Source organism: Calypte anna, chromosome 20 (assembly GCF_003957555.1).
Source record: "Calypte anna isolate BGI_N300 chromosome 20, bCalAnn1_v1.p, whole genome shotgun sequence".
Classification (NCBI taxonomy): Eukaryota; Metazoa; Chordata; class Aves; order Apodiformes; family Trochilidae; genus Calypte; species Calypte anna.
The window spans coordinates 1,623,513-1,642,682 of NC_044265.1; the positions used below are offsets into that span (position 1 = coordinate 1,623,513).

Sequence of the window (19,170 nt, forward strand, 5' to 3'; positions counted from 1 at the left end):
AAAGAGCTCCTGGACTAACAGGAAGAACCAGAGCAGCAACATTTGGTAGGCTGTTAAATGAGCATTTCTGACACCCCTTTGCCTACCCCTCCATTTGGCTGTACCAGCAGCTCATTTCATGGCAAGGAAGTGAAACTGGCAAGGAGCCAGATCAAGGACAAGCAGGAGAGAGGCACTCAGAGGCTCCTGTCCTGGTGGACAGCCCAGGAGGGATTGCAGGGGAGTGATCTGAACTCAGTGCTCAGCCAGAGCAGCATCACATCTGAACCAGCACCATCCAGCTCCTGGGTCCTGGGTGAGAAGAGCTCCGGTCCTGTGGGCACAGGAACTTCCCCTCACCTTGAGACAGCCACAGCTGCACCAGGGCTGGAAAATAACCCTGCAGGAAGGCACCGGACCCCCTGCCCTGTGAGCCACCTCCAAGGCCAATTCCCTTCCTACACCACATCCCCTCCAGATGAACCCCCCTCAGAGGAGGCTGGGCAGACCCACCTCAGTCAGGATGGAAGAACCAGACCTGTCCCTCAGAGGCTCCCACAGACACCCCCTGCTCTGCTGTGCACCAAACCCCCCCACTCCTGAGTGTCCGGAGCAGGGAGAACTCAGCTGAAGCTCTGCCACCTCCTTGCAGAGCTCAGGGCTGTAGCCAGGAGCCTCTCCCTGCTGGCACAGGGGTGGTGGCACCACCTCCTGTCCCATCCCTCACATCTGCACCCAGGAGCAGCACTGGGCACGTCCAGATCCGTCCCTGTCTGGGCATGGGGTGTGGTGTCTGAGCGGTGCCACCCACCCCAGCAGGATATGATGATTTAAGGGGTGCTGTGGGACCCCAGCTGGTAAGAACCTCCTTGCCCTGCATCCCTGAAAAAGGGTAAAAGACAAATTTGGGTCCTCAGAGGAGAAATGAGGGATTTGATCCAGAAAAGAAAAGGGGGTGCAGAGCTCACTGCCTCCCCTGAGGACACACTGCCCACCTGCAGCCTGCTGTGTGACAGCTTCTCCCTGCCCCAAGTCAAATGCCAGGGCAAAGGAAGGCATCCCATACCTTGGGGAGGGGGTGGTAAGCTGGAGGCTCAGCCTGGGCTGGACCACACAGGGTGACGTGGTGGGGAGCAGCTCCACCCCAGCACGGGGTTCTGCCTGCCTGTTCCATGGATACCCTGAGACTATCTTGAAGGGACAGCAGGACAGGCTGGACAGACAGTCATGGCAAGGCACTGAGGGAAGAGGTTCTGCCACCAGCAGCAGGCTGCTGGCACTCACAGTCTGCACCCTGACAGGAGAAACAGGTTCTGCTGCCTCCACTGACCAACTGCAGAGCCAGCAGAGCCCAGAGCCTCCCAGGCAGCTCCCTGGGGACAGCACTGGAACCTTCTTAGGGGGGGCTAACATGGTACAGTCAGAGGTGGGAGATGGGAAAAGCTACCATGCCACCACTCTTCCCCTGCTGTGATGGTGGATGCCAGAACTGGCCCAGGTACCCAAGCATTTGCCAGGATCCTGGGCACCCACTGAGTACCTGTACCTCCCTGAGGTGCCTCTCTGCCCACTGTGTGTGCCCACTGTGAGCGCCCACGGGCACTCCTTCTTCAAGGAGAGGGTATTGCCCCTAGGATATTTGCATTCAGGGCTGGCATGATGTGCTCCTCATGCCACAGCAGTGTTCTTGCCTGGCTCTGCCAGGATTATCCTGGGGGTGAACACAGGGCTGGAGGAGCTGTGCCACTCCAGTGTCACTGAGGGCAGAGGGAACCAAGATCCAGCCTGAGCATGGCCACTGCACTCCCTCTGACCAGGGGGAAATGAAAATGGAGAAGTGACACCCATATCTGTGCCTGTCAGTGCCATCCAGGACACAGTCTCCAGCCTCCCCACCTACTGGAGATGAAAGAGGAACCACCACAGAGCAGTCAAGGCTTCTTTAGGACCATTTCCACAGCCATGAATGACCTCTTGGGGCCACGTCTGGATACAGATTCCCTCAGCCCCATACCCAGGCTGCTGAAAAGATGAGCAGAGGAGAATGGGGACTTTCTGACTTCCCAGCACACCAAAAGGTTCACCCTTGTCCTTCTGAGCAGCAAAAACCCAGACTGAAAGCAAAGACAGTGGTGGAGAAACATCCCAAACCAGCTTCCTAGCCATGCTGTTCAGCCACCAGCAGAAGAAACCCTGCCAAGTCCCTGGAGATGGTTCCTTCGAGGAACACTTTCAAGCAGCTCCAATATAAACACTGCAGTCCAGCACTGGCTTTCCCAGCCTGCACCTAGCTCCAGCAGGCCCAGTGCATCCAGCAGCTCTTCCCGGGCTCCAGAGCTCCATTGTTGGCTCTTGCCTCCCAAAAGCCTGGAGAAAAGGTGCCACAACTCAGCTCTGTTTTTTCCAGCAGTCATTTTCCTGGAGCTTTGATGGAGATGAATGAACAGGAATGAAGAGGCTGTCTGTATTTCAGCAGCACTGCTGCCACTGCCTCTGGTGCCCACATCGAGGTGACCCTGTGGAGGCAAACCCATCCAAACCCAGGTTTGTGTGGACACAGAACACATTGTGTTTGCACACACTGCCCCAAGGCCAGCAGCACATGAAGGATACAAGCCTGCATTACACATCCTGATGGTATTTCTTGCCTGATTATAAAGAACTTTGTATCAGCATTACACTGGATCTTGAGAGACATAAGCCCACTCATGGCCCTGACTGGTGGTGTGTCCCAGACCAGCAAGATTCAGGCCTCAGACTCCTGCATGCCCAGCCCTTTCTCAGCCTTGAGGTCCAAGGAGCTGTAGCAAACCCCACTGCAGCTGCAGTGGCTCACAAGATACTTCCAAAACACACCAGGCTGCTTCCAGCCCCAGGCTGGTCTCACAGTCCCCAAGGGAACCCATCCATCCTTTGTAGAACTTTCCAGTGTGTGAAAGGATCATTTGGCCCACATCTCCCCTGAAGAGATTTCATCTTCCTTCCTACCAGGATCCTTCCTACTAGGATCCCAGGTGCTTGGGACAGGTCTGGAGCTGTAAGGAGAGTGCTGCCCACTGTCCTCATTGCAGCAAGGGAGCAGCAGAGCTGGGGCTGGGCTGGGCAGCCCTGGGCAGCTCAGCCAAAAATGGATGTGGGAGCCCATCCACAGGCAGAAGAGCTTTCCCAGGACACAGCAAGAAGCTGTGATTTCCCCAGGGGAAAATGGCCACGCCACCCCACCCCACCTGGGGAAGACAAGGGCCAGTGTCTAGAAAAGGCTGCTCTGAGCTGGTGCAACTCAAGAGATCTGGAGGAGCAGCACCGAGCAGTAGGGCAGTGAGCCAGGGGGTGGGATCAGCACAGAGCCAGAAGAATGGGCACCAAGGAGCAGTGGGGCAGCACCCACCTGGCCAGGGAGCACCTTCCCTCTGCTCCAGGCTGGCAAGAGCAGCAGAGAGTTTGGCAGCACTGAGGCACATGGCAGTGGGCACAGCAGATTTAACAGTGCTAACAGAAGGCATTAGAGAGGAAGGGTGGGATAAAAAACAATTTACTACAAACAAAAAAACAACCTCAATCACAAAGTAATACTGAAAAGGAAAAAAAAAAGCCCTTCCCCCAGCTCTCTGTGGCATGTGTTTGCAGGAGGCCCCTCTTGGGGACCACACTGGTCTCTGCTGGACTCTCCATCTATCACAGCATGACAAACACGAAGAGAAGACAAACAAAACTTTTGTGCTGCTGTTAAGAGACAAAGGCAAAACCATCTTAGGCACAGGTACCTATAAAGATGCCAAATGCTAGCAAGGACATCTTCCCCCTCTGTTTATACAGCTGCATCCCTGCTGAGGGAAAGAGGAGGACACACTTCTGCCTGTCTTTGGAGAGCAACAACGCAAACAGAGCTGACAACCCTGGTGTGCTGCTGCTGTTACCAGACCAGACATCCCAGCAAGGGTGTTAGATCCCACCTGCAAACACTTGCTTTGGGCTCAGATCTTTGCTCTTCATTTTATGAGTTAGCAGAAGGCAAGAAATGTCTGCTCGGGTGTCAGACTCGGGTAGGGAAATCATCCTCTACACCATAGCTGGACGTGCAATGCCTGCTCACAAAGAGCAGTGACAACACCTGAGGGACATGCAAGGCAACAGTGCTGAGTCTCCTGCTTCTAAGAAAGCAGCTTTCACAGGCAAAATTTGTCAGCTTATTGGTGTGAGGATCTGGAATAGCCTCACACATCCAAGTAGTCCATTAACTCCTATGCAAGCTTCCACTCACACCTTTCCCAGGGCTTGACCTTCAGTGGAATTAATTGGAAGCTCAAAGTGCCCCAAGTTTACTACGAAAACTTGGGTTAGAGATAGAGTGAGGGAGGGCTCCTTCCCACTTCTCTTCCTTGCAGGATAATGGACACTGATGCCCAAGGTGTTGTCTGGCACCAGCCTGGTTGGCAGGGAAAGGTAAAACAACCCTCTGCCCAGACTGTGGTACTCCCTTCCTCCTATATGAGGGGGCCTATGGGGGATCCTCCCTGCCAAGAGGGCTGGAAATATGAGGGACAGGTCTTCACTTTTTTCTTCTCTCCTCACCAGCAACAGCCCCACAGAGACAGAACCTTGACCCAAATCTCAAGCTGTTAAAGAAGCCTGGCTCACCACAATGCCCAGAAGTGGGGACAAGGAGCATTGGCATGGGTGGCAGGAGTGCCAGGTTCACCTGAGCTCTGCTCCAGCCCTTGGGTCACTTCTCACAGTGACTTCAGCTCCACTTGCTGCACAGCCTCCCCAGCTGTTGGTACCATGTTCTCCAGGGCAGGATGATGCCCAGACAGGGCAGGAGGGAAGCAGGACAGTCCCCGAGGGGCTGTCCCCACAGTGACTGGGGAGGAGATGCTTTTGTGCAGCTGAAGCTGGCAAAGTTTCAACACAAAAACCCCCCTCAATTGTTGTCAAACTGGTTTGAGTGTAAGAAAATCTCTTAGCCAAACAAAATAGCATCCCGTTATTGTTCATTCATTCTGGGCTTGATGTGAGCAAATAACTGTGCCCAGGAGCTCTGCCCCTGCAGCCCCACCTCTCTCCTGGCCAAAGCTGCAAGCACATGCAAGCCACCCAGCAAGTGAGGAGGGAAAGAACCAGAGTAGCCGGGCTCCCCTGCAGCCTGCAGCAGCTGACCCCCTTGCAGGGCATCTCTGCCATCCCAGCAAACCCCACTGTGAGCATCCAACAGAGCTCTTGTCACTGTGTCCCCTCTCCTAGAGTTAGCACAAAGGGCTCTGGAGCACTGATTGTCTTTTGATGTGTGTTTCTCATACAAACATAGAATGGTTTGGGTTGGAAGGGACCTTAAAGGTCATCCAATCCTAACCCCCCTGCCATGGTCAGGGACACCTCCCACCAGCCCAGGGTGCTCCAAGCCCCATCCAACCTGGGCTGGAACACTGCCAGGGATGGGGCAGCCACAGCTTCCTTGGGCAACCTGTTCCACCGTCTCATCAGCCTCACAAGAAAGAGTATTTTCCTAATGTCTAACCTAAATCTCCCCTCTTCAGGTTTGAAACCATTTCCCCTTATCCCCTTGCTACACACCTGTGTAAAAAGCTCTACTCCAGCTTTCATGTAGGTCCCCCCTTCAGATATTGGATGTCTGAGATTCTTTTAGTGCCCCATACAAACGAGGGAACGTTCAAGGGGTTGCAGTGGGGAAAGCAGACAGTTGTACCCGGGGCAGAGAAGGGCACATGGTGGGATGGGTGGCTTTGCAGCACTGCCCCAGCACAGCTTCCCAACCCCTCTGCCCAGCACCCAGCACCCACCCGCTGGATACCGACAGAGAAAGTCAAAGCTCTCCCTACCTGCCCGGGTCCTTCCTCTTCTCAGCAACACAGTCCCCTTTGCCTTTCTCCATCTCCTGCAGCAGGGCCATCTGTACCGGGGTGTTTCTGCCGTCGCTGCCGGTGCTGCCCCGGTGCTGGCGGCCGCGGCAGTCGGGCTGGGAGCTGCGTTTCATGGCCTGGAGCTGTGCCAGGGGCACGATGTCACAGCCCTGGGGCCGGTGCCACACCGTCTGCTGCGTGATGGCATTGTAGTAGTAGAAGCGGTTGTTGTTGTGGTCGAAGAGCTCCCACCACTGGTGCTGGTCGGACTGGCGCACCCGCAGGTTGGGAGGGGGCTCCCACCCGCACTCCCCGGTGCTCAGGTTCACGTACATCCGCTCCTGGGAGCGGGGCTCGATGATCTCCACCCAGTCCGAGCTGCGGGAACACAAGAGACACCTCAGTCTGGGCCAGAGGCAAATGGGATGGGTGTCTGGGAGTCCTGCAGAGCCGCTCCCTCCGGGCCAGGCGGTCCCGCTGCAGATCAAAGCACGGCTTGGGGACATTCAGGGATCTGACAAGCTCAGGGTTCTAACAGGGAAGGGGCCGAGATGGGGACAGGCTAAATCAGCAGCTCCCTAGCACAGGGAAGGGGAGGTCACCCCTCCAACCTGGCCGGGACATTCTAGCCCAGGAGAAGTGGCACGGGGTGAGCATCATCTGCTGCTGATCTGATAAGAACAAGGGCTGGGGTGATGGCAGCAGCGCTGGCGCCGGGCGGGATGCGTGGGGGAACCTGTCCTTGAGAGCAGGCAGGATCTGCAAAGCAGGATCTGCTCCTCTGGGGAGCTGCACCCTGTTGTTAATGCCACCTCGGGAAACCAAACTCCTGGCTCCTGAGAATGGGGGCAGCACGACCACACAGCTGCCTGTGGGCAACATGGGGCTGGAGGGGACCTCTGGGTGACACAGTCCCTGCTTGAAGGCCACACTTGCTGAAGAGATAAATGTGGGGAACAAATGGATGAGACCATCTCCATCACAAGCTCCTTCCCTCCTCCCTTGGCTGATGGGACAAAGTCCTTGGTGACTCTTTGGATGAAGGTGACCAAGGGACGGGCACAGCCTGCCAGTGGCTGGTGACCCCTGACACCCAGAGTTGCTCCTCCAGACCCAGGGTCCCTCTCCAGCACCCACGTTGGTCCAGCAAGACAGCAACGTGGGCAGTGCTGCAGAGCTGCTTTTCAGGCAGATCCATGCAATGGTTTTGTGGCATCAGGGGTGTTGGGCTCTGCAGTTCTCATACACAGCACATCAGCCTTTAACATTGACCCCTCTAACGCAAGAAGCTGGCTCAGGTGAGAGCAGAGGAGCTCAGCAAAGCCAAGAGCTCCATGGTACTATAACAAAAAACATTTTGGCTGGTCCAGGTAAACAGTAGAAGGTCCAAACCCTGCAAAGTCTCCTCCCACACCAGAGATGCTGCCATTATAGTGAAGCTGCCCCTGGCAGCATGCTGAGTGTGCAGCTGAATAGAGATAAAACCTACATGTGCCCCCCAGCTCCTCTTCACATCCCAAATCCTGGCTCTCCATCTTCCCCTTCCTCCTCCACCCTGTGCCAGTGGATGCTGCAGGAAGGATGTGCTACTTAACCCACATTATTTTTGTGTTTTAGAAAAGCCATATGAAGAGGCCAGGGCCACCTTCAGGGTTCACTCCTGCCTGATGCCTTGAGGTTGCCCCTGGCATGGAGCCAATATTGCAAGGGACTGGCAGAGGGGAGACCCTGCTGCCCAGGGCTAGCACAGCACTCTGGAATGCCAGCCGGGTGTCCCAGGGCTCAGCTTTGCTGGCATGGTGGTGGGAGAGGAGTTGTTTGCTGGCAGGGCAGCACGGCCCTGGGCTCTGCCCCAGCTTTCTGTAGAAGGTCAGTGTGACCCTTCCCAGCCATCAAGTCTGGGAGGGGAAGAGGAGGCTGCTCTCTGGCTCTTTGAGGATGCAAAATTGATAGGTATGATGTCAGTTCAACCCAAAATAAACCTGAGCTGCCTCTGGAAAGGTTCTCATCTCTCTGCTGCCCATCCACCAGGCAGTGTTGGCCTCCACGCAGCCACACGGAGGGTGGATGTTCAGCCCACCACAGACAGGGTGCAAAGCCACTTTTTTGGTGGTGGTTTTAGCCAGATCAGCTCCCCCAGCCCAGGCACAACCACTCACACCAGTCCAACAAGCAGCTGGAAGCAGAATGGCACATGGCCATTCCCTATGGCACCAACTCCTGCTGGGCTCCCACCACTGGGAGTCTGCCTGGGATTGGACCCCACTTGGAAAACCCCATGTCCAGGAAACATCTTTGTTTGTTATTTGGTGTTTTTTGGTCGAAACTAGATCTGTTCCCCTACCTGACTTAAGGTGCAACACAACCAGCCATACCAGCACCCCACACCACAGCCCAGGCTGGGAACCAGAGAGCAAACCTGATTATTTCTCTGCAGTTGCAATATCAAACCACAAGCAAGAGATCAGGAAGTCACTCCTGCTATCAAGGGCATCATCAAGTGTGGTGGCATCTATGAACAGGGCATAAAAGGGGAAAGCAAGGGCAGCAGCAGAGCCCAGCAGGTTCACACAGACAGCAGCAACAAAGCACAGGGAGGAGAAGGAACCAGCAGAGGGTCCCAGGACAGCTCAGAGGGGACACAAGAAGTGTAGTGACCTCTGAGAACACCACAACTCTTCACAAGCACAGGAAGTCAATGAGGAAAGGGGTACAGGGGAGTGGAAATGGGACTCGGACCCAGGTAGCACACTGGCAGCTTCTGGGTGGGAGATGATGGTGCTGGAACATGAGGGGCTTCACCCAAAGGTTCCTGAGGAGGAACAGGGCAGAGGGGAGGAGAGCAGGAGTTGGAAGGGCTGGAAGAGGAAAAAAAAAACCTCACAGAGAGATGAGCTTGGAAGAGAGACAGGAAGGAGTTATGGAGTATGTTCTTGGCAAGGAAAAAACAAACAGAACCCTGCAAGACCCCAGCTGAGTGCTCAAGATGCAGCTGAGTGCCCAACCTATTTGACGTGTGAGAACATGGTGGGTTTGATCTGTTTTGCCAGCATCTGGATCAGCAAAGCTCTGCAACACCAACTGCTCCCCCAGTGCCACTGCTCCTCCAGAGAGAGGAGAGGTTCAGCTATTTTCTGTGAAGTGCAAGCTATTGAAAATAACAAATTCTTCTCATGGCACTTGGCCATGACCAAGTGTGTGTTGCTAACTATAGCCTTCCGTTTTAACAAGCTTACTTCTATCTTTGCATGCAAAGACTTGCAAGTGGATGACTTGGGTTGGTGACCTCTTTGCACCCCTTGAAACTGAGGGCATGAAGATGATCGAGGAGGAGTTTAACCAGGGAAAAAATGTTCACAGATCACACTGAAATACCCCAGAGTTTGGTACAATCACATTCATATGTAAAGAAAGGAAAGGAAAAGCAAGGAGCACATTCCTGGAGCAGAGCCAGCCCTGGGCTGCCACACAAGTCTCAAACATAACATCAGGAACTCTGGAAAGATGTGATAAACCCAGGATTGCTGAGAGATAAGGCCATAACTTGGACATGAAAAGAATTAATTCCAGCTCTCCTTCATGGGGTTAAAGAAGTTTCATCTCAGCTCCAAGCACTGGGCAATGCAGCAGCCACAGCACCAACAGTCCCAGTCCCACCAGTGGGACGACCGGGGTGGTTCTGCTTCATCTCATCTCCTGGGCCCCAGTGTCCCCTGGGGCAGGACCTCCCTGCAGGCAAACCCAGACCAAACACCCACCACAGCCTGAGGGAGTGTGGGGCCATGCAGCCCACCAGCACCAGGGATCTGACCCAGTCACCTGAGCCTTCCACACAGAGGAATTTCAATAAAATCCCCACTTGTTTCCACAAACAAACCCACATTCCCCGTGTGTGCATCCTCCTGTATTGTCAGAGAAATTCCAGGAGTTTCCTCTGTGCCCTGAGCAAATACACAAATACTTTCCATGCTTTGTAACTTGTCAAAAGGCCACAGCTCCAGCCACTGCCCCCAGCCCCTCCTGGCTGCAAAGGCACTGCCCTGGGCTTGCAGATATTTTGGAGGGGTAGCAGGGCCATGCTGAGGGCTTGGTCCCCAAACAGTGAGGTGCCATGGGGAGGACAGTGCACCAGGTGTGCTAAACACAGGAGGGTGAGCAGGGCTCCTTGTGCACAGCTGTATTCACCCAGGCAGATGCTTTGTTTCCACTCAAAGCTGAGCCCTTGCAGCCCAGCAGCTTGCTCGGAATCCAGACAGAGCAGGTAAGAGGCCAAGCTGTGCCTATCCTGGCAGCCTGTGGCACACATATTTGCAATTTTGCTCCTTTAAAAACAGTTTGGGTCCCTCCTGGATGCCCCTCCTGCTTAGCAAAGCCTTGGGATTAAGACTTTAATTATCTTTTTTTTAAAAAGGGTGTTTCAGCCTGAAAGAGCACCCTGCTAGCATCTTCTGATTAGACCTTCTCATAAAGACTGTAAATGTTAGTGCAAGGAAAGAATAAAATTGTTTTAACAAGAGAGAAGGGAACAGGACTAGAAATGGAAAGGATGAGGTAGCGGGGAAGAGTCACTTGCAGGAAGAGCTGAGAAACCCCAGGAAGTCAAACAGCCACTGTGCCACCATCACCCAAGTGACAGCACAGCCCAGGCAGCCAAGGACAGCCCCTGGACACTGCAAATTTGTCACAAGGCCATGCAAAGATAAGAACAGTAGAGAGATGTTTCCTCAGCTGGAGCTGCCAGCTTGAGCTCAGCATAATGTGAAGCTTTGTCTCTGCTCATTACTCTGGATGCTGCTCGTCACCAGCTCAAGGAGACCTTCACCTGCCAGGGGCCAGAGGAAAAGCCCCAGGAATGCCCTGTCTCAGGGACCCTCACACCAGGCTGGGAGAAACCCCCTCTGCATGGCTATAAGGAGAGCTTGATCCTCCATTTCACTCCCACGTTCCATAATGTTTGGACTTCTGTGCTCCAAGCCAATATCCCACCTCCTTACCCCCCCTTTCCCTCTTTGGAATGAGCCCTGCAGAGAGCTGGGGCAGACCAAGCTCTTCTTGGCCAAACATGGCTCCAGACCAAGTGGGATTTTTGATCCCTCAAAGCAAACCTACAGGATGGCTCTAATGTGACCCCAACACAAAGAAAAGTAACTGCAACATGAAGTTCCTCCTCCAGGAATGAGGAATAAAAGACCAACCTCAGCCAGCATGTGGTCTCAGTTAGCAGCATAGAATGATGGCTGCTCTCAGAAGGACCTTCCTGGACAGCAGGAAGACTGAAGAACTTGAGGGGCCATAAGGCCAACTTGACCTTTACCAGTGCTGATGAGTGCTGATGCTCCCCTTTACATCACCTCCACACCACGAGTGGACAAGATGCTGCTACCACACCCTGTGTGGGGCAGCCACCTCACCATGTCCTTGCACCAAGAACTCCACTTCTTTCCCCGTGGCTCCAAGTCAGGGCTGCTGAAGCCTCTGAGAAGCCACAGGAGGTGGTGGGGCCCCAGGACCAGGCAGATCCCACCATCAGGGGTCACAAAACTGAGCATGTGTCAATGCTGAGACTATAACTTATTAAGTGGTGCTCCTTGAGGAAGAGGAATGAAGAATTTGGCTATGAGACATGCAGAGGGAATGAAGTGCCACTTCCAGAGTCTGGTCATGCTGTCACACTGGCTGGAGCCTGAGTGCACGTGGTCCAGGGCTCCTTGCTGCAGCAAGAGGCTGGGGTGACTGGGGAGAGGCACCTGAAATGATCTGTGCTATAGAGAGGGAGTGCAGAGCATCCCTTTGCTGCTAAGAGAGCAGAAGAGGAGGGGCTCATGAGATAGAGCAGGAGCAGCCTTTAAGAGAACAAAGCCATGTTTATACCCTGAGTGCTCCAAAGGGAGGCCCCAGCAGCAGATCAAGGCAAACCAGTTAAGGAATGGTTTTATCCCCCTATCTGTCCCAGAGGTTTGAAATGGCTGGGGAACAAACTCCCTCACAGAGGCACCAACCCAGCAGCATCAAAGCTGCTGACGAAGCTGCAGGTCCAGCTCCTGGCTGGCTGAAGAGAAGCCTGGGCTGTGCTCAAGTACCACGACATCAGCCCAATTTTAAGGGCATCCTGCTTGCCCCTTCCTTCAGCTTCTGCAGTAACAGGCACAGCCAGCCCAGCACAGTGGGTGGGTTGTCTGACAGACTCCTCTTAGAAAAACTTCACTCTGTGCAGATGCTGAGCAATAAAGCACAACCCTCAGTGGCTTCAGGTCACTCAGATTTGCACATCAAAGCCAGAACAAGGCTGCAAAGCTCATCTGTATCCTGAAGCTGCAGAGGGCCATCAAGAAGGTCTCTAGGACCAGCTTCTTGCAGAGATGCTCCACCAGGTGACTCAGTCAGTTCAGGCTTTATTCACTGTCTTCTCTCAGCCAAGTGCAGAAAAGCTGTAATTTAGATCTAAAGACAAAAAAACAGTACCTAAAGCAGCCCTGTCCTCACACACACATTTATATATATCTGAACTTCTTTTGAATACACAAAAATTATAGAGGAACTAAAATAAGTATAATGTCAGCCTGTTCCTAAAACTCTCCTGCTTCTGAAAATAAGCATTAAGCAAACAAACCAACCTCTGCTTCACAGGAGACAGACCAGACTGTGAAAATATAGAACAAATGGCTGCAACTGCTCAAAGCCTGAGCACATATGCTCAGCTCCAGCAAAAACAGAAGGGGGGCACCCTCTGACAGCAGAGCCCAACCCCGCACCATGGTACAGAGAGCACATCACAATGACTTGGGAGGGTTAGAGGACATAGAAAAGGTCCTATCATGCAAAGTGTAGCACTAATTTGGTGGGGTTTAATGCAAAAAAAAAAAAAAGCCCCAAGCCTTCTGCTAGGTGGTATTCTCAAAGACAGAAATGTCAGATGAGAAACCTGCTGGCTTTTTGGCTGCTCAGACTCTGCTGGTTCTTGTGTCTTCCACAGCCATTCCCAAGCTTTCCCCCAGCCCCTGGACCAGCATTCCTGGCTCCCATCTTGCTGCTGTGGCTCTCCTGAGTCACCCTGGGTCCAGAGCAGAGCTGGTGGCAATGAGGCAGCTCATCCCACAGGAGTGGGTCAGGGCCTCATCAAAACAGCAGAATCCTCTAAGATCTGGTCTCAGAGAGGAAGAATAAACAAGGACTTTGAGGACACTGCTGAGATTTCCTGGAGTCTCCACAAGAAAATCTGGGGGGCAGTGGGAATCCTCCCCAAGAGAGGACAGACACCATGTCGAGTTGTGCTACAAAGACAATGAACTTAAAATAACACCCAGAAGAGCCCCAAAGGCATAAAAGTCCTTACAGCCCGATACCAGCACCAGACCCTTGGGTGGGATGGGTGCAGAGGCACCTCTGAGTACTGTACCTGAGTGGGGAGAAGGGTGGGCAGCACAGAAACTCCCTCCACACCACACCAACCCTCGTGCTCTCCATCACCTGCTCTGCACTGAGCATCACCCAGCAGGACATGCACAGCCCCACCAGCAGCACCAGGCACACATTGATCCAGACCCCAAAACCACCCACAGGGAAGTCATGCAGAAAGCACCCTACAGGGAGGGGAAGACACAGGGACTTGAAGGGTGGGGGTTCTGTGAGAGAGGCAAGAGCAAAGGGCAGGAAACATCCTCATTTTCCTGGCTTCAGGAAAGGTGCATAAAGCACCTGCTGGGTGGGCACGAGTGGAGCCCGAGGAGTTCAGGGAGCAGAGGTGTGGATGCAGTCAGCAGAAGAGGGCAGAGCCCTCTGCAAAGGGCACCAGAGAGCAGGAGAAAAAGTAAAATCCACTCCCTTGAAAACAATCCTGATGCAGGCTGGGCACAGCTCTGCCTGTCCCTGGCACCAGGGCACACACCAGCTCTGGTGTTGGGGGCACAGGGTGAGGCTCCCTGGAAACCCAAGAACCTCTCTGTCCCCCAGCTCTGGGTGAGGACCTCACCCAGCTGCATCGTGGCTGGGGAGCAGCTGCAGCCCCTGCAGCCTGGGCAGGAGGTAGAGGACATCTCACAGTGCATTCAGTGTCAAAAAGGTTGCAGTATGGGTCCCCAGGCTGGCCAGGGACATGGATGTGGCTGGACAGCCTCTCCTGCCTATCTGTCCTAGGGGTTTAAATGGCTGGGGAACAAAATTCCTTGTAGCTCCAGGTCAGAGCAGAGCAGCCAGCTGGTTTCCTTGGGCTACAGGATCTGCCCAGAAAAGCTCTCCAGCCCTTGAGTTGCCACCACCCCATCCCCTGGAGCTCTCCTGCTGCCATGGCTGGAGTTCTCCTTGTGCACATCAGAGCAGAGCCCAAACCCCCAGCCCTTAAACAGCTCTGCTCTACCCCAGAGGCAGTGGCACCTCCTAAACTCAGTGAAGGATTCAGCAGATTGTTTTTTCCTTTTAAGGGCTGAGCATTTGAAAATGAGTTTCAGAAGAGAAAAAAAAAAAAAAAAAAGGAAAAAAACCCAAACAACAACACTTACTGGCAGTTATCATCTCCTCTCTCCTTCCAAAACGTGCTGCATGGATCCCCAGCCCCATCCAAATCCCAGCTGCTGGAGGGGAGGCAGCTGTGGGGGAGGCTGGGTGCCAGGGGATGGTCCCTGCCCAGGGGCCACAGGGTGTCCCGAGGGGAGCTGGGTCCTGCCCTCCCATCTGCACAGCCACAGGGCCAGCAATCCCAGGGCACATGGTCAGGTCTGGTGACTTGGAGCAATACCAGCATCACTGCACTAACTCATCCCACCTCAACACACTTGTAACCAGACTCTGACCCCAAAAAACTGGGTTTTTACATGGGAAAACCTCGATTTTCACAACATCCTAGAGAGGAAATCCAGCTGCTTAGGTGTCCTTTCATTACAACACAACCTGTGAGTTCAGCAACAAGTGGCCACCACAGCAGGGATGCAACCAGCCCTCCCTCCTCTCCAGGCTCAGGTCCTGATGCCTCCCCTGCTGTCAGCAGGATTTGCACAGGCTCAGAGGCTGTGGGCACAGCTCGGTGAGCATCATCCCTGCCATCCCACCCATATGTCCCCTGAGGGTGCACTGGGTGCTCACACCAGACCAGCAGCACCAGCTGGATCCTTTCAGGTGTACACATCTCCTCAGTGAGGTCCCCAATGTCACACATTTCCTTTCTCCCTACACTTCCACAGCTAGAGCAGAGCTGGAATTCATCCCCCCCTGGAAGTGTGAGCTGGCACTGAGTCACACAGGATCTGCTCAAAAGGTGACTCAGAGCACCTAAGAATCTCCCAGCTTGAATGCAACTCTGGGCTGTTCCTGATTTGATCAAGAGGATGGACACAGGACAAGAGGGCAGGACCACACCTGAGTTCTGGCCTTCCCAGGGAGCCCCAGCACCATGGAGTATCTGCTGACTGAAACCTTGGGCAGTGGTCAGAAGGCTAACCATGGCTTGGTCCTGTTTCCAGGACCCCTCTCCCTGAACACCAGTAAATCAGATGTAAGCAGGGAGACATTTCCCAGTGCTGACAAAGCTGCACTTGGGGCCAAGAGCATTGTGGTGACATTGCTGCAGGAATGAGGGGGAGAAGATGAACCTGCCAACAGGATGAAGGGCAAAAGCCCAGAATCCTGGACAAGCAGCACACGCCGAGTACTCTCCCTATGCCAAAGTAATGCCACACAGATGATATCCCTGCTATTTCAAGGACATGGCAGCACCCACTGCCCTTTCTGTCACTCCAGGAATTACTGACAAGGGTCCTGATTTATCCAGCTTGCTGCCCAGCTGCTTCAGGATTGAGATTTACTCTTCATGGCCTCCTGTATCACTGCTACTGAGTTCAGGGGTTCCTCCCAGCATTGCCATGAAGCCCTTACAGTCAGGGGCCCTGCATCTGCTGCCTCAGCCATTCAATGCCAGGGACCAGCAAGCTCCACAAGCAGAAGCTGCTCTGGAAAAGCACATAAACCACATAAATCCAGCACATAAACCCAGCAACTGTTCCCCCATATCACTCATGCTGTGCAAGGAACATGGCTCTGCAGCCAACTGATTTTCACCATTTTTGTGTACAGATGGATCTTCTTGGGCTTAGTGAAACCATGCAAGGTGTTGCAGGGGTACAAATGTGCTGCAGTGCTACAGGGCACAGAACTTCCCCACCCAAGAGGGGAAAAGAAAAACACATTTTTGTACAGTCTTCACTGAAGGGAAGAGAGAACCCATAGCAGCCACTTCAAAAAGCCAACAGCCAAGTGTCAGAGACTCCTTCACACCAGGTGTGAAGATGTTAATTTGGTACACAAGGGAGCAGTGAGCAACAGGGAGAAAACATTTCCAGAGGTTTCTGAATGATGTTGGTGAGTGAAGACTTGGCAGACCGGATCAGAAAAGAAACCCACAAAACCAGAAAGGGGAAACTCATCAGCTGGTACCTCGGGATGGAGCAGCCACCTTAGCAAGGGCATGCAGGGATGGAGACCAAAAGGACCTCTTGAGGCACCCACCTCAGGCCTAAAATAACTCCACCAGACCATAAAAAACCCACCACAATTTCAGCTTTTCTAAAGAAAGCCAGGAGCCGGCAGTGGAAGGGGCAGGAGCAGACCAAAGCTGTCATTACAGGGTGGAGCACCTGCAAGACAAGGCCGTGGCATCAGCCCAGTGTCACCAGCCCGGTGTCACCCGGGGTGCCAGCTGTTGACTCCCTACAAACCGCCGGATCTGGGATCAGAAAGCTTTCAAGCACCAGTCTGCAAAGCCACTATCTGAAGCAGCCACATTCCTAAAAGCATGGCATTAGCAAAATAATGGCCCTCTGTCTCTCCTCATTTCAAGGGCTGCCAGTCATTTATTAGCTGGAACACTGAGGCCCTTGAAACCTCCTGCACAACACAGACACGGTTTGCAAGGGACCGGGTTATTTCTCAGCTAGCAGAGCCCACAAGACACTGGTGGCTAAAAGTGTAAAACAAAGATAACAGTGTTTCCTCACAACTTTTTTAGGCCGTTTCATTCTTCGGCAAATCTCTCCAGCAGCAGCTGTCTCTGCCGACTCTGTTGAAAAAACTAAGCAGGAACAAATGCAGAGAAGCTCTTGGAAGCATTAGCTGTCCAAGCTTGTTAAGCGTGACTCAAGTTAACTCCTGCAGTGCTGGAATGGCAGAGGAATTTGGCAGCAAGTCAACGGTGAGAGGAAACACAGAGCCCTCACAGGAGGAATCTCTCCCCTGCACCCCAAACTGCCATCAGGAACCTCATCCCAATGGGACTCTGTCCAGAGGAGCTGCTTCAGGATCATCATTTTCCCCAGCCCAAAGCACACTAATTTTCTCTGGCAAGCAAAGAGAGGCAGTAAATAAACAGCTTAAGCTACAAAGTTCATAAACTCTTTAGAATACAGTAAGCAAAACCCCCTCTTCTCCACGAGCAATTAACTTCTTGCGTATCTTTTGTCTCTGGGAATCACTGAACAAAAAGCACAGGGGACATTACAGAGTAAGGGTACCAAGGAACTGGACTACCCAGCATCACTCCCCTCCTGCAGCCCTGGAACTTCCCCTTCCACCACTCCTTGCCCCATGGAGCAGCCCCTGCTCCACACAACCCTTTGGAATGCTCACCTATTGATGAGTGAGCTGGCAGGCTGGGATGAAAGACACAGCCCGGGTTTGATTTTTTTTTTTTTTCCCATTGTTTTTAATTCTGATGTAATAGGCCATGAAAAAAGTTTCCTCTGAAAGGAAAGGCGTGTGTAAGTGTTGCCCTGAACTGACATTCTTTTCCCAATTGTCTCCAAAAGGTTCCAGTGTGGGTAGGAGTCACATCCCGTGAGCTCCAACCCCGCTTTGTGCCCTACACACACGTGCCCGTAAGGTTAGCAGTGACTATAGTAACACCTTCTGATGCCAAATAAACAAAAAGACGAGTTATCTATAGTCCTGGGCCTTTGTCATTAACAAGATCTGGCGTGATTTAACGAGAAACAAAGACTGAGCCGTTCACCCTTGCCTTAAAACGCAGTCACAGCCTTTTTGAAACTGAACATCTCTGCAATCCCGCGTGTCGGAACAAAGCACCACCAGTTAAAGCCTAAAATCTGCCTCTGCTCTCTCCCTGTCACAGAAACAAAGGTGGGATTAACCTTCCTGAGAGTCAGCAAGAAGCCAGTTAGTGGTGAATAACTGTGGCAGTCACCCAAGGCTCTCAAAAAGGGTCTCAGCTGTTTCTTGGAGATGTCCAGGAGAAAAAACCATCTGGGGGGTGGGAGTCGGTGCCACCCCAGCCAGGCTGACACCCAGCACGTGTCCTGCTGGCCCTTGGCAGCACCTCCAGCACTGCCACATCCCAAGACCCCCCTGAGAAACAAGGAGGGCAGCAGGAAAAGAAGGACGAGTCGCTCCCTGCAGACACAACTGTGTCATCTCTTGCCTGGGACCAACCTCTTGCAGGGCACGGGGTCATTTCTTCTAGGCAGGGTGATAGGATAAAAGAATCCATGTTCTAACTCCATCTCTTTCTTTTGGTGAGGACAGTAGGCTGTCTATCCAGTAGTTCAAGGAGATCTGGGGAAGGGTGACGTCAAAGACATGGACATCAGAAGAAGCTGAAAGACTTGAAAGCACCAGAAAATAAGGAAATTCAGAGGGCTCATAGAGCATCTTCCTTTTAGCTCTCAGCTTGGTGAGAAAGGGGGCAGGGAGGCTTTTACAGTTAGTAGCTACACTTCTAAAGAAGAAAAGCAAAGTCTCCCTGGGGAGAGGAGACTGGTCTGGCAAAACAACTCCTTCCTCTGGAGGGATGGAACTGGTGGGCTGCACAGTTGTGACTTGAGCACAACCAGCACCAGAGCTGGGGAGGGACTCACAACCCCTGTCCTCACCCACCACGGTGCATCACAGATGCTCAAGCTTGAGAGGAATCACCCAGAAAGAGCAGAAGGACAAGTCCAACTCTTCCACAGCTCCTTGGCAGATGCCAAAACACAGGGTGATGGTATTTCTGACAAGCTTCCAACTCAAAGGAGATTCACACAGGCATGTTAATGCAGCTGGGAAAAGGTGGATGTGCACTTGGGGTTTTTAAACATAGCTAAATTCACCTACAAGAACAGCTGAACTGCAGACTTGAATACCCAGGGTTTATCTTCCTTACATGACTGAGAGACAAGTAAAGACATCATGCGGATCAGAGCCTGGCCCAGATAATGTTTAATTGGCAGCAGGTTCTCCCCTTGACCAAGTCTGCCTGAAATAAACACTTAAGCTTCTGTGCAGAGCTGGAAGAGTAAATATGTGTCATTTGTTTGTCCTGGTTTCAGGGGGGAAGAGAAAGAAGGAAAAAAAA

General features: G+C 53.0%; 1 protein-coding gene across 1 annotated transcript in view; it reads right to left on the reverse strand.

Annotated features, from left to right (window-relative positions):
• LOC103539826 (rho GTPase-activating protein 39-like) overlaps positions 1-19,170 on the reverse strand; it is a 57,343-nt gene that overhangs the window by 24,912 nt on the left and 13,261 nt on the right. Inside the window, exon 2 of the mRNA XM_030463014.1 lies at positions 5,817-6,215. Within this exon, the coding sequence (XP_030318874.1) occupies positions 5,817-6,215 (399 nt within the window). The remainder of the gene's footprint in view (positions 1-5,816; positions 6,216-19,170) is intronic.